Source organism: Nyctibius grandis, chromosome 15 (genome assembly GCF_013368605.1).
Source record: "Nyctibius grandis isolate bNycGra1 chromosome 15, bNycGra1.pri, whole genome shotgun sequence".
Taxonomy (NCBI): Eukaryota; Metazoa; Chordata; class Aves; order Nyctibiiformes; family Nyctibiidae; genus Nyctibius; species Nyctibius grandis.
Genome location: NC_090672.1, coordinates 3,517,728 through 3,540,520, shown reverse-complemented (window position 1 = coordinate 3,540,520; position 22,793 = coordinate 3,517,728). Strand labels below are relative to the sequence as shown.

General features: G+C 55.0%; 1 protein-coding gene across 1 annotated transcript in view; it reads right to left on the bottom strand.

The window, feature by feature from the left end:
• The window catches only part of HS3ST3A1 (heparan sulfate-glucosamine 3-sulfotransferase 3A1), a 40,722-nt gene extending 25,370 nt beyond the window's left edge, over positions 1 to 15,352 (bottom strand). Inside the window, exon 1 of the mRNA XM_068413450.1 lies at positions 14,759 to 15,352. Coding sequence (XP_068269551.1) covers positions 14,759 to 15,333 — 575 coding nt within the window. The 5' untranslated portion in view covers positions 15,334 to 15,352. The remainder of the gene's footprint in view (positions 1 to 14,758) is intronic.
• Positions 15,353 to 22,793: the final 7,441 nt, after the last annotated feature.

Below are 22,793 nucleotides of genomic sequence, written 5' to 3'. Positions count from 1 at the left end.
CGCGATTTTAGGAGCACTAAACATGATTAAATTACCAGACACGTTCCTTTTTTTTTTTTTTTCCCCAAACATGGAGATTGTTTTCCAAGGGAGAAGCCTCTCCTTGGGGATGGGCTGCTCAGAGGAGCCTGGCTGGGGAACATGTCCCGAGATAACCCAGCAGCATGTGCAGAGCCACAACCCCTCCTCATCCCCATCATCTACGGACCTCAGGCCAGATGGGCCCTTTCCCAGCACCCATGGGTACAATCCTCCATCCGGAGGATGCCGGGCACCCCTAACACCCACCCCAGCTGTCCCTACTCTGGCGTTACGCTGCTGCTCAGCTCCCGAAAGGTCGGTTTCAGCCTCCTCCTTCGGGGCGGCACCGCGCTGGGTTCGCACACCACGCTGCTCGGAAGGTAATTGCCACTTATTGCTCTAATGGCTCCGATTTTAGCAGCAAATGAGCGACATACAGTAAGTATCAGTCTTGTTAAAGAAATAATAAAGGGAAACTAGAGCACGCGCTACAGGGAAGGAACACTCCCCCGTTACATGGGATACAGCCGTGCTGGCATTTGACAGCAGCGAGGTCCCTGCCTGCTGCTGATAGAGCCCCAAGATATTTGAATACAATAAGTTCAGCGTGTAGGAAAGCAACAGGCTCGATACGGGCCGGCTTGCTCTGTAACCACCAAATCAACTGGTGGCTCTGAAATTGCTGCGAAGCCAGCGTGGGAAATGTGAACTGAGACAGGTCCTGTCTCCCTCTAAAAAAGGAGATAAGGAAAAAAAGCTTAATGAAAAAGAAAAAAAGTACAGCAGGTTTGGAGGAAAACATCTTAAAAACCAGCAAACAACGCAGGCCAGACCACCCCAGGGAGAGCCAACGCGGAGGGCAGCCCGCTGGAGGTAGCACAGCAAGTCATGACACGGGATGGAGTAGTGAGATGGGATAAAAAAACACAGCTCCTGCTTGGGCCAGAGAAAGAGAAAAGGTGGCACCGGTGTGGTCGAGCCTGTCCAGGGAGGTGACGGGAGGAACCTGGGCACGTGCTCACCACCACCATGTCTGGAGCAATGACAGCCACCGTTAGAATGACGCAGCCAAAGAGCTCTGGGTCCCTACCAGGCGAAACCTCCAGCTTAGGGCACTCCGCCCGTTTACCCCCTGACTGCCGTTATTTAACCATTGCTTTCCTTCCCAGGAAAGACATCCCGGTGGTGCACCCTCATTAGACAGTAATGGTGATTTCATTAGATTAAATAACTCCGATGATCCCTGGAGACCAACAGCGCTTTAAACACAGAGCCTCGGAGTTAGAATTACTGTTATTTAACATTGATTAGCTTACAAGGCAAATCCAATTTTCCCCCCAAACATCTGATGGCTCTGATTTGCCTAGCGGGAGGTGGTGAGGACGGCATTCCTGGAAGTCGGTGCCGAGAGGGGGGACCGTGCCTGAGTCAGCGATGTCGGGGTGACCCTCGGGCTCACGCCTGGAAGTTCTTCTGCAGAGAGTGTGAAGGGGGCTCAGGGGCTCTCGCCATCACCCCTGCCCTCACTTTGCTCCAAAGCCGGGGGTCAGGTGGACCTGTATCTGCCGTGTTGGCTTATCACCCCCTCCAGCAGGAGTATCACCAGGAAATAATTGGGCCTCTTTGACCCATGGCCCTGCTGCGGACGAGGCCATTAATCACTCCTTAAAGCTCCCTCCCGGCCCTTTTCCTCCCGGGAGCCCCACGGCCCCTTAGCTGCGGCTCTGCCCACCGCCGGTCTGCCTGAGTCTCGCCCTTCCCCTCATCCTCTGGATCCCATGGGAATCCTTTTTATGGCTCTGGGGACCTGAGGGCTTGGAGTGGGCTGGGAAAGGTTGGTCAGGGCAGGAGCAGGACTACCTCAGGGCTCCACTCCTAAGTACAGGGGTGCAGTAAGTGCCCCCTCCCCGAGGACAGAGCAGGGACGGGACGGCTTTCAGCGTGCAGGGCACTTTCCTTCCAAGTGCAGTTAATGCCTGGCTTAGGAGATCAGCCAGGACAGAGCTTCCTTGGGATCCTTTGCTGATGCATCTCTGGGAAGCCAACAGGCTCCTAAATGCATTCCCCACCCTGGACAGAGCCACTGGCAGACCCAGGGATGCCGGGCAACCCCAGCAGCCGCAGGCAGGCAGGAGCACAGCCTGCTCAGACAGACTCCTGCGAGAGCAGGCTCAGCTGCTGGTGCAAAACTCCCTGGTCTGATAAATCTGGCTTTATACTGGGGAAGGAAAAGGGGCTCCAGGAAGAGCTGGCTCCCAGCAGCCAAGGTGACCACAAAGATGACCATGAGCAGAGGCCAGACCCACGAGACCACCCATGACCATGGGATACTCAGCAAAAACTCCCAGGGATGGAGGGGAGGAGGGTCCGGACTCCTCCACCCCACTCACCCCTGGATGTCGCATGGGGGTGATAGCCAGGAAAGCCCCTGGGAGCGGCCAGGGCTGAGCATGGCTCTGCAGGTCACCCAGGCTTGGGCTCCTTCATCTAGGCATGGGCTTACACCAGCTTTTACAATGCTGCTCCATTTGGCCAACAAAACCAAGCGCTGCTTTTGGGGCTTTAATAAAATCCAGAGTCGCTCATAATTTTAAGCCAGATTTACTCCAGAGGAAACACACCCAAATTCCTTCCTCGGCTCTGCAGTCACCACCCCTGATGCCTTTCCCATCTACCTTCCCAGGGCTATAATGTGACCGGGCCCAGGCAGCTTCTGAGCGAGAGCAGGGCTGGGGGCATTGCTCCAGGGTGAGAGCCAAGAAAGCAGCATGTGCTAGAGAGATGCTTACATTGTCCAAAAATAAATAAAAATTTAAAAATCCAGTGCTGCAATAGCATATTTCTCATGTACCAAAGAAAATCAGGAAACCAGAGGTTTTACATCTAGCCTGGGAAGGTTGGTGGGTCCTGATGGATAAATCAAGCCCATGGCTTCTCTCTCAGCTGCTGCAGGAAAATGCCCGAGATGCTGGTGCCCAGGGAGGAGAGCTGCTGTCCCACCGCAGCACCCGGCAGAGGCAGGTGGTGATGGAGACGCACCGATTTTCTCCTCCCACCTCCGTTTTGGGGCAGGCTGGAAGGAAGGGCAACGAGTGCTGGATTTGACTGTCACAAAGCCCCTTGAATAGCCAGGCTGCAGGGATGGGAGCGCCAGAAACGGGGACGCATCCAGGCATCAGCTGCGACCCGGCAGTTCACTGTCACTTGGCCAAATAACTCAACTGCAATTAAGAAGCAACGAGCAGACGAAGCTCTAAAACCCTGAGGCGCGGCCCCCTCGAAACCCGCAGCTTGCAGCTGGGCTCGCTGACCCTCCCGCACGGCACCGTGGGGACAGTGGGTCCCCTGATGTCACAGAGAGCCCCGACCCCCCCCGCCGCGCAGGCAGGGCACAGCCCAGCCCGTCCAAGTGCCAAACGAAGCGGCTCCGGCGCCTCGGCCTGCCCCACCGCTCGGGGCTGACCCCAGCCCGCAGCACTGGAGCCGGCCCAACTCAATTAAACGCTGTGCACCGCATCTGGGTCAGGCCCTGAGGTCCTTCCCCTGCAGGCCTTCCCACTGTCTCAGCCCCTTCGGAGGCTCCCGAGGTACCCCTGGGGAACACCACAAGCCACAGGCCTCCAACTAGACTCGGCACTGGCCTGGAGGGGATAAAATGACATCTTTCTTTTTTACTTTGCAGCTGGTATGAACTAAGAGTTACACACACACACGTCCAGGCTCTTCAGCACAAGAGCTGAGCGGGTGCAGGCGGTCAATGGTCACTTACACAAAATGACCCCGACCGTGGGTGCACAGTCCAATGCTCCTTTCTCCACTGTCAATCACCGGCCATTCAACGCCAACCAGAAAAATTCATTTCCTCCCAGAAAGTGTATTTCTAACCCAGTAACACCAACCATATTTTCCCCCAATAACAGTTATGGGAAGATGAGCTTCCCTGGGTCACCCCAGGGTCCCTCTGACCCACGAGCTAACTCCTGTGCCAGCGGCAGGAGCAAACCCCTGGGTCCCCCCCAGCCAAGGCTCAGGGAGTCCCTCAGCTGCACTTTGCTTCTGGTCCCCCGTGTTTAACAACTCCTGATGCATCTTTCTTTGCTAAACACTTCTGGAGCCCTTTTAGAGTCTTTTAGCCAAAAACCTCCCGGGGCAGCCAGTTCCACAATTTAATCTCACGCTGTTTGAAAGAGTCCCTATTTCTGCTTCTTCCCAACCTGCTGCTGACAGTATAGATGGAGAAGCGAGAGGGATGGCCGCTGCCTTCTCACCCACCCCACACAAGCCCAGGGCTGAGGGTCCCAGCCACTTCCCGACGTGCTGCCACTGCCACCACCGTGACGGCTTTGCCCCATGTGCCCGCTCCCGGCAGCACCCGCTGTCGGAGCCCAGGGGACAGCCCAGCTCCGCGCCCCGCAGCAGGAAGCAAAAGCCTGCGCAAGGCTGCTGCTCGGCTGCCCTCATCACACCGTGCTGGGGCTTCCTCCACACCATCGCTATGAAATCTTCCTCTCAGCAGCTTCTGGACCCAGGCTGCGGGGAGAGTCATTAGCAGAGCTCAAGAGCATCCTTCCTGGGAGAGTGTCACAGCTCACAGCCACTCGATAACACAGCGCAGCAGTGCAGGGGAGGGGGAAACGTAAGATGGACAGCGAGCAACCTCCAAGGAGATAAAGATGCAACTAAGTGGACTCACAGACGCAGCCAACTCCGTGACAGCAGGGTAGCTGGAGGAGTGATGGCCCCCAGCCCAGAAGCAGGTGGAAAGGACTTTCCCAGCGCCTGGTAAAGCTGTGTCATCTCTAACGCATCAGCAGACCAAGAAACCCAGTAAACCCCCACGAGCTAAGGCTGCAGGGAGAGATGGTCACTGCCCGCGATGCAGCCAGGCTGGGCAAGAGCAAGCATCCATGTGCACACGTGCTTGTGCTCAGCATCTTCCTCCTCCTCTTCCTCCACGGCCCTGCTCCGCTGGGGAAGCCGATTGGGACAGGGCATGCAGGGCAGCCAGACATTGGTGGAACTGACGTGTACAAGCCAGGTCCTACCAAGCCCGGCGCAGGAGGCCGCTGAACCAGCCACCGACCCCAAACCACGCTCCTCTCACCCAGCTCTGCGTGTCGCTGCCTGGGCTGTGCTCGCAGCACGCAGTGAGCTTTGGCTTTTGCTTTTTCCCTTCTTTAGAGATGACAGACGAGCTAACAACCATTGTCACACAGGTACAAGACTGATAAATCCCAGGCAAACATTTATAGGCAAATATTAATATTCACACAGCACAGTTCAGCAGTGCAAGAGGGCAGGATTATTGCACAACATTAGCTTTATCCCTTGCTGTGACACGCAGCTTTTGCACAGAGGAAAAAAAACCCAAATCATCTTGCAGACCAGAAGACAGACCACTTCCCAGCCACCAAAAGCCAACCACACCAAGCCCCGTGGTGGGTCTGTGCCAGCAGCAGGGTGCCCAGCAGGTCCATGGACAGGGAACAAAGACGACTAGAGCCAGATGAAACTGGAGAGTTAATTTTGAGGGGCAGAGACTAGAATTACCTGAGCTGGAAGTTAGCCCGGACGTGGGGATTAGCACCCTCAACCCTTGTAAGAGGAGTCAGGGGAACTTTCCGTGACCTTCAGCACGAGGAGCAGGTTGAGGAGCAGAGCAGCACCGGGGGGACGTGGCTGATGCTGGGGGAAGCTCAGCACACGCTGAGCACCCATCGCCGACGCTTGTACCGGCCAGCATCCCTTCCTACCACAGTTAGAGACCAACAGCGGCGTGGAGCTAGATGCCAAGAGGCCCCATGTGCTAAGCCTCGCTCTGCCAGAGGCTCTGGGTGCTTTTCTGCCTGTTTCTGCCCGTTCCCCCACCATGGGCACAGGTTCAGCAGGAGCAGGGGAAAGCCATGCCTTGCTGCACTGAGTGACCCAGCGTTCTCCCAAACACCTTTTCATTGAGGCTTAAAGCAAAACTTGGCGAGGCACAACCTGGAGTCCAGCAATGTTGGAGACCAAAGGGATTTAAAGGAGCAAATTTCCAGCCGGGGGAAGGACTCTGGAGCCAAAAAAATCCAGACACAAAATGGGGAAAGCGGCCTCCGCAGCTGGCATGTTACTGGGGCTCAGAGCACATCAGCACCGTGGGGACACTGATCCTGGAGCGCGGTTTTGGGGGTCTCAGCCGAGCCAGGCCACCTCCGCGGGGTCTCTCCACACCACTTCTCCCAGGCCATCGCATCTCCTGCTTTTCACTCGCTAAGCCTGTGCCGGAGGGGTCAGGACATAGAGCTTCCCCCAGGTGGGAAATCCAGATGTTTTCTCACTTGTTTTACTCTGAGCTGGAACATGCCAACGCTTGGGAATTTCTCCCCAAAAAGGGCTTCCCAAACAGTCCAGTTCAGACAGTGCAAAAGCATTTAAACACTGTTGAAAGATGCCGGTATATGGTACTCAACGCTACGATACAATACCATGAAAGCAGAAATGAAATGCTAACGACAAAACGCATCACTTGAGAGCCCAAAGACGTACATGTGAGTGTATACACACACACCCCCCCCCATGAGATAAACATGGAAGTCAAACCAATTGGATTTGGTATTTTCCCATAAAAGGCTTCCCCAGAGAGCACGGGCTGCAGGAGGGAGCCCCTTTTCCAACGGGCGATGTCAGAACAGATCAGCCTGGCTTTCTGCAATTTTCAGCAAGAAAAGATCCCGCTACAGAGAGATCTAAATAAATAAATAACAGCCACCTTCCCATCATGACGCTGTGCTCGAACCTGAACATCCTTCCCCTGGGGAAGGCGTGGGAAGGGCGGTTGTGGTCAGACCTGACCTGGCTGTTCACATCCCAGTTTCCAGCCACCGGCTGCTGCTCAGGAACTGGAGCTGAGTGATGTGGCCAGGGCAGGGGAGGCTGCTCCATCTCCTGTTCACAGCCAGGAGCCAGGCAGGATCCTGCTGAAGCTGCTGTGCTGGCATCCACGATCTGCACAGCTTTGTCCAAGGAAGGTGTCCAGATGCCTGGAGCTGCCCAGGTGGGATTTTCTGATGTGACGCTTGGGCACGGCTGCTCGACAGTGGGGAAAACAACCACACGAGGTTTCCAAAGCTCCCCCGGGGCAGCAATGGGAAGTTTCTCCTCTGTCTCCCACCACAGACATACCCTGCGGGAGCCTCGAGCCTGGGGGAGTTTGAGCAGGGATCTTTATATCTCTGCAACAGATGGTGTTGCAGCAGAAAGAGCACGTTATGAATCTCCTCACTTCCAGGAAGCAAGACGGATGGTCTTGCCATGCATGAAGGGACCCGGCGATTTCTTTTGCTGAAAGATTTCCTCCTGCAGAATCACACCATTCGATGAAAGAAATGCCAAGAATAATTCACTTCCTCGAGCAACTCTATTTATATTCCCGCTGCGGGCACTGTTCTGCTCGCATACCCCACCCCAGGGAGTCGCGAGGGCTCAGGAGGGTGCAGTTTGGGGCTTAACATGTTTAACTCCACACCATGAAAAACTGAATTTCCCAGGAGGTGGGTTATGCAGGAGACAGGCAGAGACACCGGCCACTCTCACAGTGCCCGGGATGGCCCCAGTCCCACAGACCTCGCATGAACAGCCCCGCTGACCCTCACAGGGCTTTGTAACGGGGTAAGACCCCAGTATCCAACCCCAGCAACGCAACTTTAACTGCAACTTAATCCACTTCCCTTCCATAATACCTGCACGTAATGAGGATTTGCAAAGATTTATGGCCACAACAACCGCCCCTGCTCCCCCTCACCAGCCTCTGCGAGAGCAGTTTGGGTTACCTTGATATTCCCCAGGGGAAAAGCATAATTAGCAGCTCAGGAGTTTTAATGCCTGTGTCAGGGAGGGGGGTTACTCTCAAGTTTTCTGATCACTTGGTGTTTGCTCTGAACTCTTTGGAAAGGCACCAGCTCCCTTCCCCCTCCCCAGACCTAACTGCTCTTATTAGAGACTTCAAAAGGTCGGGGTGAAATCCTAGCTCGGCTGCGGTGAACAGACATATTGGTGGTGATGGTGCAGCCAGAGCACGGCCCCAGACCCCAGACTTGACATAATTATTCCCAGAAGCCCCCCCGAAGGCAGCAGAGCCGATGGCAGCAGGACAGGCTACGTGCACAGGTGGGGATTTGCAAGATCTGACCTTACAGGAGGGCTAGTGGTTTCAGCGGGGTGAATCTGCTGCTTCTCTGAGGAGTATCACAATTTTTGCCATAAATGGGCTCTCGCCCCAGCCAGCTGGAGCTTCGCGCTGCTTTTCACGAGACCCAGCTCTATGAATTTAACTGACAAAATCTTGGACAGTCGAGGCCATATTTTCAAGATTGCTCAGCACCAGCAGGCAGGGCCAGGGGAGCCCCGCTTTCCAAGCACCCCAGGCCCAGGCAGAGCCATGGGGTAGACGAGGAAGGTGACGATCCACTCCAGCCTCCCGCGCCCCAGGGACCAGGGTGTGAAGCAGTACTGAAGAGGAGGATGGGGTCTATTGACTTCTGAACCTCCCCAGTATATCCCCATGTAGACCACAGGATCTGCTGAGAGAAGAGTCCAATAAAATCCTAAGTCCTTATTTTGATACTTTCTAATGGGAATGGGGTTGATGTCTCCTTATACGCCAACTCAGGAACTCACTCCATCATCAGGAACAGACACAAACCCTGGACATGAACTTCTCCATTAACAGAAAACAGAAGTGATGTGTATAGATGCAAAATGCTTAAAAGAACCACCAAAAATAATAACCCTTTGGGGTTTATTTCAGGAGTAAGAGGGGAAAGAGCCCAGCCCCAGCTCTTTGCAGTTAGATCTTGCTAGGGGTGTGCGTCTGGATGGCACTCCACTTTGTCATGAGAGGACAGTGAGCTGGAGCTGCACCAAGGCTGCAGGACCTCTGCTAGTAGCTCTGGTAGGGTTCACCTGCTTTGTGTGTTATTTAACCCACATCACAGCCCAACAAGCTCAGACTCCCTATAGCACCTCACCTCTGCGCCGGAGAGAGATGCCACAGTCACAACCCTGCAGCACAGGGCAGTGACTTCCCACTCACTTTACAGATGGGCAAACTGAGGCACACCAAGACATCGCTGTCTACAACTGCCTGAAAGGAGGGTGTAGCGAGGTGGGGGTCGGTCTCTTCTCCCAGGTAACAAGTGATAGGATGAGAGGAAACGGCCTCAAGTTGCACCAGGGGAGGTTTAGATTGGAGATCAGGAAAAATTTCTTCTCCGAAAGGGTTATCAAGCACTGGAACAGGCTGCCCAGGGCAGTGGTGGAGTCCCCATCCCTGGAGGGATTTAAAAGACATGCAGATGTGGTGCTGAGGGACATGGGTTAGTGGTGGACTTGGCAGTGCTGGGTTAATGGTTGGACTCAATGATCATAAAGGTCCTTTCCAATCAAAATGATTCTATGATTCTATGATCTCCCCCGCAGTAGGGTGCCAATCTTCAAACTATTTCAAATCTTTACTGAAATGCCTTAGAGAACCCAAGCCCAGATCATGCACAAAGGCAGCGGCCAAGCACTTGAGCACCAGAACCAGTTACTGTCTTTTTACAACAGACCCAATGACCCCAGTCCCGATCTCATCAGCGTTTCCAACAAGCTCCTTCTCCCCCTTGCTCTTCCCCAGCAAGAATTCCCTTCAACCACTCATAAACCCACCTCATCCTCCATCTCCAATGGCTCCTTGGCCAGGAGACCCACGCTGCCCAACCAACCAACACTCTCCACCGCCTTCACGCCTGTCTCAGCTCACCTCCACCTGTTGGTTCCAGTGAATTACCTGCGCTTTGGGGCCAAGACCATCCTTTGTTCCCTTTTTATACAGCACCCAGCACCATGAGCTCAGGAGGGGGAGGTATCTGATTACACAGCTAATAAATAAACAAGGACCTTGATCCTCCTCAGCATGCGGTTGGCCAAGGCTGCAATTTCCAGAGAAACTGCTGCAGGCTGCGCTTGATGCTATTAGTAATTCAGATGTGTTTGGGAGACGAGCTGTTCCCAGGACGAGGAGCAGGCGCTGCTAAACCAGACCTTCCTACAAGCAGGCGTGCACCCAGCAGGGAGCTGAAAACCCAAACCGGCTCAAACTCCATGTCCAAGGGCACAACCCACGCTCTGGGCTGGGTACACCCTGAACGCAAAGACCAGGAGTTTCTTGCAGAGGCTGCAAGGATGGCTGAAGAAAGGTGGGGGAGAAGATCACTTTAAGACAACTACTGCTACAGCATCGCCCTCCCACAGGAGGTTTTGCAACAAGGTCTTTCCTCCTGACAGCCGTCTGGTCCTGCTCCACCTTTCATGAATTGTACTCGCTCCCTGGAAGCCTCCCCTGGCATCACCCACACGCTCCTGCTCCCCACACCGATGCTCCCATCCTCACTTCCATGCTTACAAAGCACTCGCAGCCTGCGCTGCTGAATGACAGTGACCACATAACCCCGCAGACCTCCAGGCCACCCGCTGCCTCGGGAGCAGCCCGTCTCCTCCACCCCCAGGACTGCCATTTCACCGTGATTTGGGGCACAGAGGATGGGAAACAGCACAGGGGGGGATGCAGCTGCTCACAGCTGCTGTAACCATGTCCCCCCCCAAAACAAACCCCCTCTTCCTCCACCCCAGACATCTTCAGCATACGAGATGTTCTCTGTTCCCTTCAATTCAGAAACATCAGTGGCTGCCTAGACTAAAAAGAAGGAGGGGAAAAAAAAAAAGCCTTGGAGAAAAATCTCAAGAGGACACTAATTAGGAGACAGAACTTCCCAGCTCTGGAAGCATCGGGGAGGATCGATACTTCAACACCCAACCTGACGGAGTAACTTTGAGTCATCTTTCATCTTCCCCTGGATCGGGTGTGATCTAATGACATTAGCTTGGCTTCACTCTAGTGCAATTGGCATCGGTGCTAGAGAGGCAGGGAGATTAAAACATATGAAATAAACGTTCCTGGGGTGACTGACAGCGTAATGACATTCCAACAGGCAGCTCAATCAGCGCGAGACTAACAAAGGATCAGAGGGAACCAGCCAGACTCGCAATATCACCCACAAATACAGATATTTCTGTTTAATCCAGACATTTTTTCACTTGACTGGCTTAGTCCTTATTCCGGGGAGTTTTCCCCAGGCTGTACAGAGCTGTATTCAGGGTGGGGGATGGCAGTTGAACTCTGTTAAAACCCACCCTCACCTGCTATTGAACTCTTGTCAGCTCAATAGCCTTGTTCGGGGCTGGAGCGGAGATCTCTGTGCTGGGAGGTCAATGTGAGCATTGTGGGCTCCCCCCCAACTCCTTTCGTGCCCATATGGAGAGAGGACCTGCAAACCCCGAATGGAGAAAGCTGCTTTCGGCACACAACTTCCCTCGGTATTCAACCCACGCACGGAGGTGTCACACTCACCAAATTAAATCGCTCGGATTGGTTTTTATAAAACCAGGCTCTCGGTAGAACAGCTGCCTTCTTACCCAGGCACAGCTCAGGCTTTAAGAGCCGAGAGATTATTCCACTTGATTTAACGGACGGTGTTTTCTTGTAGCACCCCAGTAGGTGACAGGACTTTCACGTGTCAAGCCTGTGCCTCGCGAGCCCCTGCCCTATGGGTACCACCTTCTCACCAGCCACTTTGGGAGCATCGTCCTGCTGCTGCAGCCACAGCTCAGCCCCGTTTATCCACCCTCACGCCATGTAACAAGCAGCTGTTACCGGAGCTGCTCTTTTGTTTCCAGGAGGAACCACGGTCACAGAATCCCAGACTGGTTGGGGTCGGAAGGGACCTCTGGAGATCATCCAGCCCAACCCCCTGCCGAAGCAGGGTCACCCACAGCACGTTGCACATGGTCGTGTCCAGGTGGGTATGATTATCTCCAGAGAAGGAGATTTCCCCCCGTCCCTGGGCAGCCTGTGCCAGGGCTCTGGCACCCTCACAGCAAAGAAGTTCCTCCTCATTTTCAGATGGAACTTCCCAAGTTTCAGTTTGTGCCCGTTGCCCCTTGTCCTGTCGCTGGGCACCACTGAGAAGAGTCTGGCCCCATCCCCTTGACACCCCCCCCTAAGGTATTTGATAAGATCCCCCTCAGTCTGCTCTGCTCCAGCTGAACAGCCCCAGCTCCCTCAGCCTCTCCTCATGAGAGATGCTCCAGCCCTCGGTCCCTCTCGTGCCCAACACCCCACAGTCACCCTGCCACAGTCCTCGTGGGCACCCTCGTGACAGTCCACCTCCGGACCCCTGTGACAGCGGCACCGACCACCACCCGTGCAGGCTGGCTGGCCCTTCTCCGTTCACAAGCCCACGTCGCTGCGAACAGCCCAGAGCTTTCTGCTCCCTGGGACGGGGCGTTCGCTGCCCGCGCCGGCTTCCCGCGGGTGCTGAAAGCAAACCCAACTGTTTATACCTCGTAATGACGCTGTTTAGTCTGACCGCTGGGAAACAGAAATGCACGTGAAACCTAAGCCTCCGATGCCAAAGATAAGAAATGGGGACCCCTGGCAAACATCTGGCCATTTCCCCGGCGCTGAACCCTCATCAAAGATTACAACAAACCCGTGGAGAGAGACAGATATTTTTTTTTAAATGAGTATTTATAACAGGCTGGTAACTGGTTACCGGCGAGCTGACACCGCAGCTCTGCCACCATGCCGGGACTCTGTGTGTTAGTAAAGATTACTCATACAAGCAAAGCCAGCAAGATTAGGTCTCAAAGGAATAATCCCATACAAAGAATTCACTGTACCTCAGCCTCCACAGCGCTAATAAAAGAAAAAAAAAAAAAAAAAAAAAGATGAAACTCAGTACATCAAATACCAGAACAAACAAACTGCGGCAATTAATGGGAGAGCTCATGTACCAAATGCTAAAACATAACGACTCCACAAACAGCCTGCAGGGCAGCACCTCCAATGAGCAAGAGCTGCAAGACCAAGACCGAACCTCTGGAAAATCAAATCCCCTACACCGAGGACTGTACTATGCCCTAAATGCCCGTGGCTCCTCCTCTGTCTGGGGCTGTGCTTCTCGCTCGGGCACCGTTTCCAGGAGCGGGTCTATTCCACCGCCATCTGCTCCTCAAGGCTTCGCGAGCATCTCTGAGAAATGAGCTTTTCTGCAGAGCCACCATAAATTTCGGTAGATGCCACCCCAAAGCCATGTGTTTATTTTTCAAAGTCACGACTTGATTAAAAGTTCTTGAGGTTTTTCAGATTCGTTTTTAACGTTTCCGTTCTGATACGGGGTCAGCACGCGGAAAATGGATAAGCGCAGACTAAAAATATAATTCTGTAGACAGCTTCAGCCCACACAAAAGGAAATCTTTCTTCTCAGAGAACCCACACTCTGCTGCCTGCAAAAACCCAGCGTGTTTCTGACACTGGCAGAGACACAAGGAAGCTCATCACTTCCACGTGTTAAGACTTTTACATAAACACTCGGACTGTCAGTACTCTCCTACTCCACATTTCAATACTGTCACCACAAGCTGAGCCAAAACCATCCTGTCCTCTCTGCTAATAGCTGGGCTTAACATGAAAGTAAAACAAGCTCCGGGGGTACCCGAAATCCTCTCCTTTTCGCTTGTTCATTCAAGAAAGCCACAAACGCAGACACACTCAGCAAAAGAGCAGTTTCGCCCCCACCCTAACCAAGCCTTTCCATAGGAATCTGCCAGAAGATGCTCCTCTATTAACTTTAAAACACACAAGGAAAACACCTAAACAACATTAATGAGAACCCTGCCCCTTGGCTTTAACGTTTACTGTCTCATTTTAAAGGGGATACCTTTTATTCGGTTTAATGAAGCACTAATTAACTGGAAGAAGAACCTCATGTACCTTTTTGCTCGTTTCTTAGGCAAGGTGAACGTGTGGGTTGCGCTCCTGGAACTGACATTTTTGGTTACTCCTTACCGGGCTGCCAAAACGTTTGCATGGGAAATATGTTTTTTCTCCGCACTAAATATAGGGAAGCTGCTTTCAACGTCCGCACCTCCGGACTGGGAGTCGCGGGAGGTGATGACACGATGCTTTGCAAGGGGAGGCAGCTGGGGCTGCGGGGCAGCTCAGCGTGAGGATGAGCCACAGGTTTTGCAAAGCACCCCCCAAAAAAAATGCTGGGGAGCAGCAAGGTGTTGGGGGGCCTGTGCTCCTCACGGGAGGGTTTAGCTCTGCCTCAGCATCCCCGTGCAGTCCCCAGGGCGATGGGGCACCTACTGCTCTTCCCATTGCCCCCCCCCCCGCCACTGCAGGCAGCACCCCGGGGTGCGGGGAGGCACCCCCGGGGGGTCCCTGAACCGGGGCAGGAGGGGATGCCCTGGGCAGCGGGGGGAGAGGAGGGGTGGGGGATTAGGGGATGGGGTGGTGGGGGGGCATGGAGGAGGATGTGGGGGGAGAGAGGGGCTGGGGGATTTGGGAGCAGGGACGGGAGAAAGGGTGGAGAGAGAGGATGGAGGGATCGGGGAATTGGGAAATGGAGTCAAGCGAAGCGGGGGGGATCGGGGGAGTAAGAAAAGGATCGGCGGGTGGGTCTGGGCAGCGGAGCCGGGGCTTCGGGGAGCAGCGATGGGGCTTGGAGGGCAGGAGGGGTCGGGGCAGCGGGGCTGAGGGTCGGGGAGACGCGGGTGGGCGGCGGAGGGGCCCCGCGGCCAGCGGGGGGCACTGCCGGCTCGGCCACGGCCCCGGCCCCGGCCCCGCCGCCCGCCCCAGCCCGGCCCGTACCTGTACCAGGCGAGTCCCCGCTCGTAGTTGCGGTCGAAGAAGTGGGGCTCGGCGCCGACGGCGCGGACGTCGGGGTGCACCCGCAGGAACTCCAGCAGCGCCCGCGTCCCGCCCTTCTTCACGCCGATGATGATGGCCTGCGGCAGCCGCTTGCTGCCCTCGCCCAGCAGCAGCGCCAGGGTGCCGGGCGTGCCCGCCGCGCTGCCCCCGCCGCCGCCCGAGCCGCCGGCCCGGCTCCCGCCGCCCCCGGCCGGCACCTCCTCGCCCGGCGCCGCCTCCTGCCGCCGCCGCCGCTGCTTGAGCCGCTGCAGCAGCCGCTTGCGCCGCGCCGCCGCCGCCTGCCAGGGGGGCAGCTCGGCCGAGCCCCCCAGGTACCCGCCGCCGCCGCCGCCCTCCTCCTCCTCCGAGGCGGCGCCGGCGGCGATGATGGGCCCGGGCAGGGTCTGGCAGCGGTCGGCCAGGCAGTAGAAGACGTAGAGGGACATGAGGAGGGAGCAGAGCATCACCAGGAACTTCTTGAAGATGCTGCGGGGCAGCGGCTCGGCGGCGGGGGGGGCCGCCGCGCTCACGGCCATGCTACCCCGAGGCGGCGGCCGGGCGCCTTGGCCATGCTCCGCGGCCGCCCCCCGGCGCGGCCCCTCCGCGCAGTGCTCAGCGGTGGCGGGGGGCTGCGCGCTGCCGCATCCCCAGCGCCGGGGCCACGCCGCGGCGGCGCTTCAAGGGGGCATCCCCCGCCGTGGGCGGGGGGGAGGGAGCCGCCCCCGCTGCCGCTCCGGGGAAGCGGTGCTGGAGCCCGCCGGGGCCGGGGGCTCGGTGCGGGGCTCCCACGTGCAGCGCCCGCCGCCGCAAACTTCGGCGGAGACATCGCCGGGCGCGGGGCGGGGCGGGGCGGGGCGGGGCGGGGGGCAGAGCCGGCCCCGGCCCGGCCCCGGCAGAGCCGCGGGGTGCGGGGGGGGTGCGGCCCCGCGGGGAAGCAGCTGCTGAGCCCGTTCGGGTGGGGAGGGGTGCAGAGGTACCCCGGGAGGCTGTCCTGGGGGACAGAGGGATGCGGGGGTGCTCGGGAGGCTCTCCCGGGGGGTGCGGGGATGCCTCGGGGGGTGCGGGGATGCCTCGGAGGCTGTCCCGGCGGGTAGAGGTATGCGAGGAGGCTGTCTCGGGGGGTAGACGGATGCGGGGGTGCCCCGGGAGGCTGTCCAGGGTGTGCGGGGATCACCCGGAGGCTGTCCTGTGAGATAGAGGGATGAGGGGGTGCTCGGGACGCTGTCACGGGGGTGTGGGGGTGCCCCAGAGGCTGTCCCGGGGGGGTGCGAGGGTGCTGCAGAGGCTGTCCCGCGGGGTAGAGGGATGCCTGGAGGCTGTCTCAGGGGATAGAGGGATGCGAGGGTGCCCGGAGGCTGTCCCGGGGGGTGCGGGCATGTCCCGTAGGGCAGAGAGAAGGTCTCAGCTCTCTACAGCTTTTCTCGAGATGCCGACTGTCTTTCCAGCCTCTCGCTGGAGCAGCGGTGGGAAACCCACCCCGAACTCCGCAGGCCTTTCCCGTTAAGTGTGTGCAGTGTGAGGAGACCGTGATGTCCGTCTGACCGCACTCTTTCCACCCTTCTGTCCGTCCACTCAGATTTTTGAACTACCCCCCCCCCCATCCCTCTGGTACCTGCGCACAAATTCCTGATTTGCCTGACGATCATATCCACCCCTACACACACAAATATCTTTACATGGAAGAACAGTGCCCCTTAAAACCAGTGAAACCACTGACACGGGTGTAAAACATACTTGCAGTATTACAGCCAAGAGTTACACTAAGCACTGTGCTGAATACGGCACAGAAAGACCTGAAATCAGCCTTTCCCCCCCTCACTCGAACACATTAGCCCTAGGCTGGCTGCAGAATCTGGCCCGCAGTTGGTAAGAAATATCTGCGAACACAACACGACGCTGCTCTCACAATTTGCTCTTCTCCTTTGAGAGTACATGAAATGTGGAAATAGCTATCAGCTTCATGCCTCGGCTGCCTCATGCGAAGGGCTTCATTATTTCATTGCCTGTGGGAATGTCCTTTTAATTTGAAATGTTTGTCATAGATTATAGAATTTTTAAACAAACTTGCACATGAAACACTTGACTTAGATCTCCCCCCCCGCCACCCTTTTGGTATGGACCTAGCTGAGGAATTAAACTTCAACTAGTTGGAAATAAAGCCGGTGTATCCACAAATCATTAAATGAAAAGGGAGGGAAAAAATTGCAATGAATAATAATCAGCCATCTGCAGAGCTGGCTGGCTAATAAAAGTGTGTTTCCAAATAGTAAACAGGCCAAAATTAATAACAAATGTTATTTGCAATGAATTATTCTATTAGATCTTCTCCCAACTTTATGACATTTTTCCTTTCCAAACAAAAAAGCTTATCTTGAATATATGGATTTCCAAATCCATACCCACCCCAGCTTCACTGCAGCCAGATCACTTTATCTCCAATTAGCGAGCGTAATTCCAGCTCGGTATGTTTGGTGACTTCACGATACTGTAGCGTTTCAGGTATTTCAATGCTTCAACATGTTAAGTAGATGCCTGGTGTGATTTACAAAAGGCTATAAGCAGGTTAGGCCCCTAACACCTCTAGGCAACTGCTTCCATCATTAGGAACCTAAATGCCTTTATAAATCTGCGCTGTGATCCGCAGCTCATTGAAGTCGATGAAAAGCCTTTGCTGACATCAATGGGCTCTGGAGTGGGCCCCGCAGAGGAGCGTGATCAATTCAAAGTGGTTTGATTTCTGTATGCTGGTTATTACGATACTTTTTTTCCTAGACACTTAGAACAATGCTGCATTTTCTGTTCGAATATATAGTCATTTCGAGCAGAGAAAACAAGAAAAGAGAAGTGAAATTGGTGCGAAAGAGGGATGTGTGTGTGTGTGTGTGTGTGTGTGTGTCTGCTGTGATCATACCGCACGACCCGTGTTTGCTGTTTTTTTCCTGCAAATATTGGTAAGAATCTCAGCTTTCCTTTAAAAAGTCACCAGTTGCCTAGGGAAAATATGACCAGAGTCTATTTAAAAAGTTTCGGTGTCTAGAAAGCAATAAGCCAAAATTATCTGTATTTAAAACCGCCTTACGATATTTAAGGCAATCTTGTGATTTTTTTTTTCCCAGAACCTGACTCATCGTTTCTGCTTGCTGGGGCTGAACACACCGGTGGCTCCGGTAGCCAGCAGCAGCTCTCTGAGAAGGAAGGTGTCTTACCTGGTAGAAAGTGCAATACAGGGCAACGAAATAGTGAATAATTTCACCCCTCTGTACCCTACATTGCTGCCGACTCTGCTAGTACAGCTGCAAACAGGAGATTCCAGAGAGGTTTATTAGCAGACTGGTTTTGTCCTTATTTTTAGATGAGTTTCCCTCGGTACACAGACTGTTTGGTGAATGCTGTATAGCCAGAAAAATTGGGTGTCTGACGTCATGACATCCAGTTCTGAGAACTGACACCTCTTCTCTGTTTTAGCCCTAATGCAAAAATAACCCTTCTCAGGGATAACGTGTTTGGTTTTTTTTTTTTAATGACTTAGAGGCTTGGAGCAAAAGGTGCTTGCCATTTTACTCAGCTTCTTACACAACTGATTTAACATTTTCAGTGCAGACTCTTTCTTTTCCCCCTTAAATTTCTGCCCCGTTGATCGATCAACCTATTTTGAAGCCTTTCACTGCACCCCATCACAGGCACCAGCGGGCCGTTCCCGCAGCCTGGCAGCAGCGGGGTGCCTCGGGGTACCTCGGGGTGCCTCGGGGTGCCTTGGGGGGCCAGGGGAGCTCAGGGGGTGCGATCCCCCTGCCCGGTGGGCTGGCAGGGGGGAGGCAAGCGTGGCTGTCCCGGCTTGCGGGGCTGCGTGTGGTGCCCGTGGCTCACGGCTCCCTGGCACCGGCCCCGCTGCTGGCGTGGGCTCAGCCCAGGGATGATCCTGGCAGGCTCTCCTCCGTGGTCCTGTTTGCACTCGTTCCTTACCTTGCTCGCTTGTTCTTTTCTCCTTTTATCTATTTATGATTTTATTGCTTGCCCCCCTCCTGCCTCCCCCCAGGAATGTTCCGCTGCACAAGTCGCTTCTGGTGCTACTTCTGAGAGCGAGCGGGGCTCTTCTCCCAGTATGGCCAGTGCCAAAATCCCCTTCCACTGCCAGCAGCCACCCATTGACAAGGTTGCCTTCCCCAAACGAGCTGATTCGGGATGCTCTCCCTCTGGGACGCCAAGGAAACAGACCTGCTTACCAGGAGAGCCCTTTGACAAGTGACTGCAAAGGCTTAAACTCAGCAACCCAAATGCTCCGTCGCTTTGGCAAACAAGAGCTGAAAACTTTGTTTCCACCATCTGATATTTCCAGGTGTTCCCGTGCGATCGGGAAAGTGGAAGGCTTCCAGCTCCGACGCCTCGTGCATGCACAGCCCGCCCCAGCCCCACTGGGACGGCTGAATTTTTTCCTCTTTCCAGCTGACCCGTAGCGTAGATGGGATCAGGGGTTAAACTGGGAGAGTATGGTGGAAAAGGGACAGGGGAGCCCGAGGCTAGCACAGCTTAACAAGTGATTATAAGGTCTGAAGGCAAAGGGAACCGCTGCCTGTCAGGAAGCTGCCGCAGAAGAAAACATCCCATTGTACCGGGGAGATGGAGTATGGGACAGAGGAGAGAGAAACAGCTTGATAACCGAGGGGCGATGTGACCCCGCATGGGCTCCTACAACAAAAGCCCCTTCATCTAAAGTGAATAGGAACAATAGCTAATGGGGACAGGGCAGCAGCAGCCGAGGATTTGAGAGCCCGAGGAGAGGGAGAAGTCAATGGCGGGTCCTGTTTTACCCAAATCCTCTATTGATCTCGGTAATCTCCTGGGCTTCCCACCCCCTTGAAATCACACAGAAAGTTCAAGGACTTTTTGCCTTTGGGTTGTAGGGACACGCATTGTCCTCGAGAGCCGGCGGGACCGGCAGCCAGCGAGGTGTGACGTGGGGAAGGCTGGTGGGAAGTGCCCCGGAGCGGGGCCGGGGTGCCAGGGATGAGTCGCTGCTGTCGCCTGGGCAGCCCTGGGATGTCCCCAGCCCCAGGCTGGCAGCGGTGGTAGGACCACGGCTACTGGCCTCATCCCAGTGCTTTCTGGGTCCCAGGTAGGTTCCAGCTCCACTGAGCTTTTAAGGTCAGAGTATGTGTGGACGTACAGAGCCTGGAGCAGTGAGGTCCCAGCCGAACGCTCCCGTATTATTAAAAAGGAATTGTGGCCTTTCTCTTACGGGATCTGCAGAGCCCTCATTAGAGCCATCATGTGCTGAGGGTGCACAGGGCAGCATGGGAGCACTGGGAGCACTGGGAATGGGACCTGCGTCCCCACGGAGCATCACCGCGGGGGCCGAGCAGGGAGGGGCAGGTGCTGGAGAGCTGAGCAGCATCTCCAGTGCTGCGGGTTTTTGTTGAAAAGGTATCCTTAAATACTGAGCCATAGACACTAGAAATGTAGGGACGGGATTTTTCTTTTGTTTTTAATATTTTTAATTTCAAGGACAAGAGTATCGACAGGAAATATCATACAGACCAGGAAAAAAAAAAAGAAAAAAAGGTTTGAGGGAGTATTTTCAGCCTGCACCCACTTAACCTGACAAAATGACTTGGCCTGTTGCAGAATATGCAATGCCTGCACCCAGAAAGCCAACAGACCTGTGAGCAGAAAGCAGACGAAATCTTAGCCCTGCTTTGGCTGAGGCAGGAGGCATCGTATCTTTATACCTGAGGTCTGGCCATGGCGCTCTGTCCACCTCGTATCTGATGCCTCCTGCCCAGAGGGGACGGAGAGCAGGCCAGCTTGATTAGGGAGCTGGCACAAGATGTGAGGACATCTGGGAGGCCTCGGATCAGGAGCATGAATTAATAAGAATCGGTAAGAGGAGGAGACTGAATGGGATCCAAATCCCCAGCGGGAGCTTGGGGCTGCCAGTTGCGGCTGCCCGGATGCTGCAGGCAGGGTCCTGCTTTCTGGACCTGCCCTTCCCAACGCGGCCATCACGCTCAGGGTGATGCCCCTGCAAGGAGGGGAGAGCTTGGCCTGGAGCCGGGTGTTTCGTCATGCACAATATCATCTAGGGGGCAAAAGGGCTGATGTTTAAATGATCCCTGTTTGTCCTTCCCCGAGATATACGGGCTGATGATTTATCTGGAAGGCCTCGTTAACGGCTCAGCCTCCCATGAAAGCAGCTGCATCAGTGTTTTCCAAAGACTGGCGTGGGCTACGGACCCTCCAGGGCCAGCGGGACTGATCACACCTCTCCCCGGTTTACTGAAGACACAGCTCCCAGTTGTGTTTTTGGTGGCCTACCACTGCTTCAGGCTGCTGTGATGGTGGGACAGGCTGGGAGGCAGCGGAGCCAGGCAGGGCAAATTCAGCAGCCTTGGCACTTCGCTGAGATGCCCAGCTGGGTGCCTGCTCGCCCCAGCTCCCTCTGCAGCCCACAAAGGGAGCGGGAGCCTCGCCGGTGCACCAAGCCCACCTCTGGTGCTCATCCATGGCCAGGTCCACCAGAGGAGCAGCCCCATGGACCTTGGCTAGTGGCACTTACTTACTTCACCCAGCAGCCTCAGGGGACTGGCACTGCATCTGATAGACTCCTCAGCCATCTAAACCACACAAGGCATGTGGGGTATGTTGCCGGTCACAGGCAATGTACCCCATGGGCAAGCAACCATTTGCATAAGGGAGGCTGTTGCAGGCAAATGCTCATTTGCATCACAATAATGTCTGCAGCCCCCCCAGTGCACCCCAAGAGCAGGCAAGGACCCCTTTACCAGGTGGGCTGGTACCATGGTGGGAGTCGCTTGGCTACACAGGGCTGTGAGCCTGAAGGTCAAGTGCATGGAGGTCTGGGTGGTACATTGAGGGTCTGGGTGCTACATTGAGAGGTCTGAGAACTACACTGGGAGGTCTAGGTGCTACATTGAGGGTCTGGGTGCTAAGCCCAGCTCTCCTCTTGGCTTTTATCAGATGGGGAAAGGCATTATGTCATTCTGGGTGGGCTCAAATGACGCCCACCCCTCTGCAGGTAGGTGCACTGAGCTGGGGGCTGCAGGAAGCGATGGGTTTCCTCCAGGACGGGAGGCAGAGAGGGGGATGCACTGTGCTCAGCACAAATCTGCGCTCAGGGGAGTTGCACACCCGAAGTGAGCTGTTACACCCAAGTGCCCTTCAGCACCAGCAGCTCTCAGCCATGGAAAAATCACTCTCGGAGTAACCCAGCATCGGGCACGTCCTGGGGGTAACAGCGTGGTGCCCTGCCTACACGTCCATGCCTACAGCCCGTGGTGCAGGCTGTGCTGTACGGACAACCTGAGCAGCGGGGTCGTTAGCTGGGCTGGCAAACCGACCCGATGAACACCTCCCCGGCGTTCCCAGCGGTCCCCAGCCACTGCAGGCAAATATTTACAAGAGCTCTCCAAGGGAAACCCATAAACTGCTCCCTGGTACAGCTTTCTGAGGATCACTCCAGACAGCTATATTAGCTGGAACATGAAGAAGTTACACTCCTGCTGCTCCTCCAGTGCTTTTGAAACAGATACTTGTCTCTTTTATTACCTTTTTGTTTGTGTCTCGTTTTATTTGTGTGCTGCGTGCTTCATTGTGCTGGGTTTGATACAGTTGTGACTGGCTACGGGTTGGAACAACAATAAATACCTTCCAGGCCTTTGGTGCTTTTTAATATTATTCTCCACTTTTTAAAAAAATGCCAAGCCAGACAATGAAAACAACAGAGGGAAAATTAAACCCTAAATCTGCATTTGTGGTTCTATATTAAACACACCAGGAAGGCTGGTTCCAAACTGTTGATAAAAGTTTTTTGTTTTCTGTTAAAAATGTGCGTTTGGGGAAAGCGGCATGTTTCATGGAGAAGGCTTGGCTTTGATGGAGATGTTCTCAGTAAGGTTTTCCCAGTTCAGGATGGACACACCAGCCGGAGGAAATGACCCCAAGGACCAGACTGGAGACAAGGTGCGCCCTACGTGGAGAG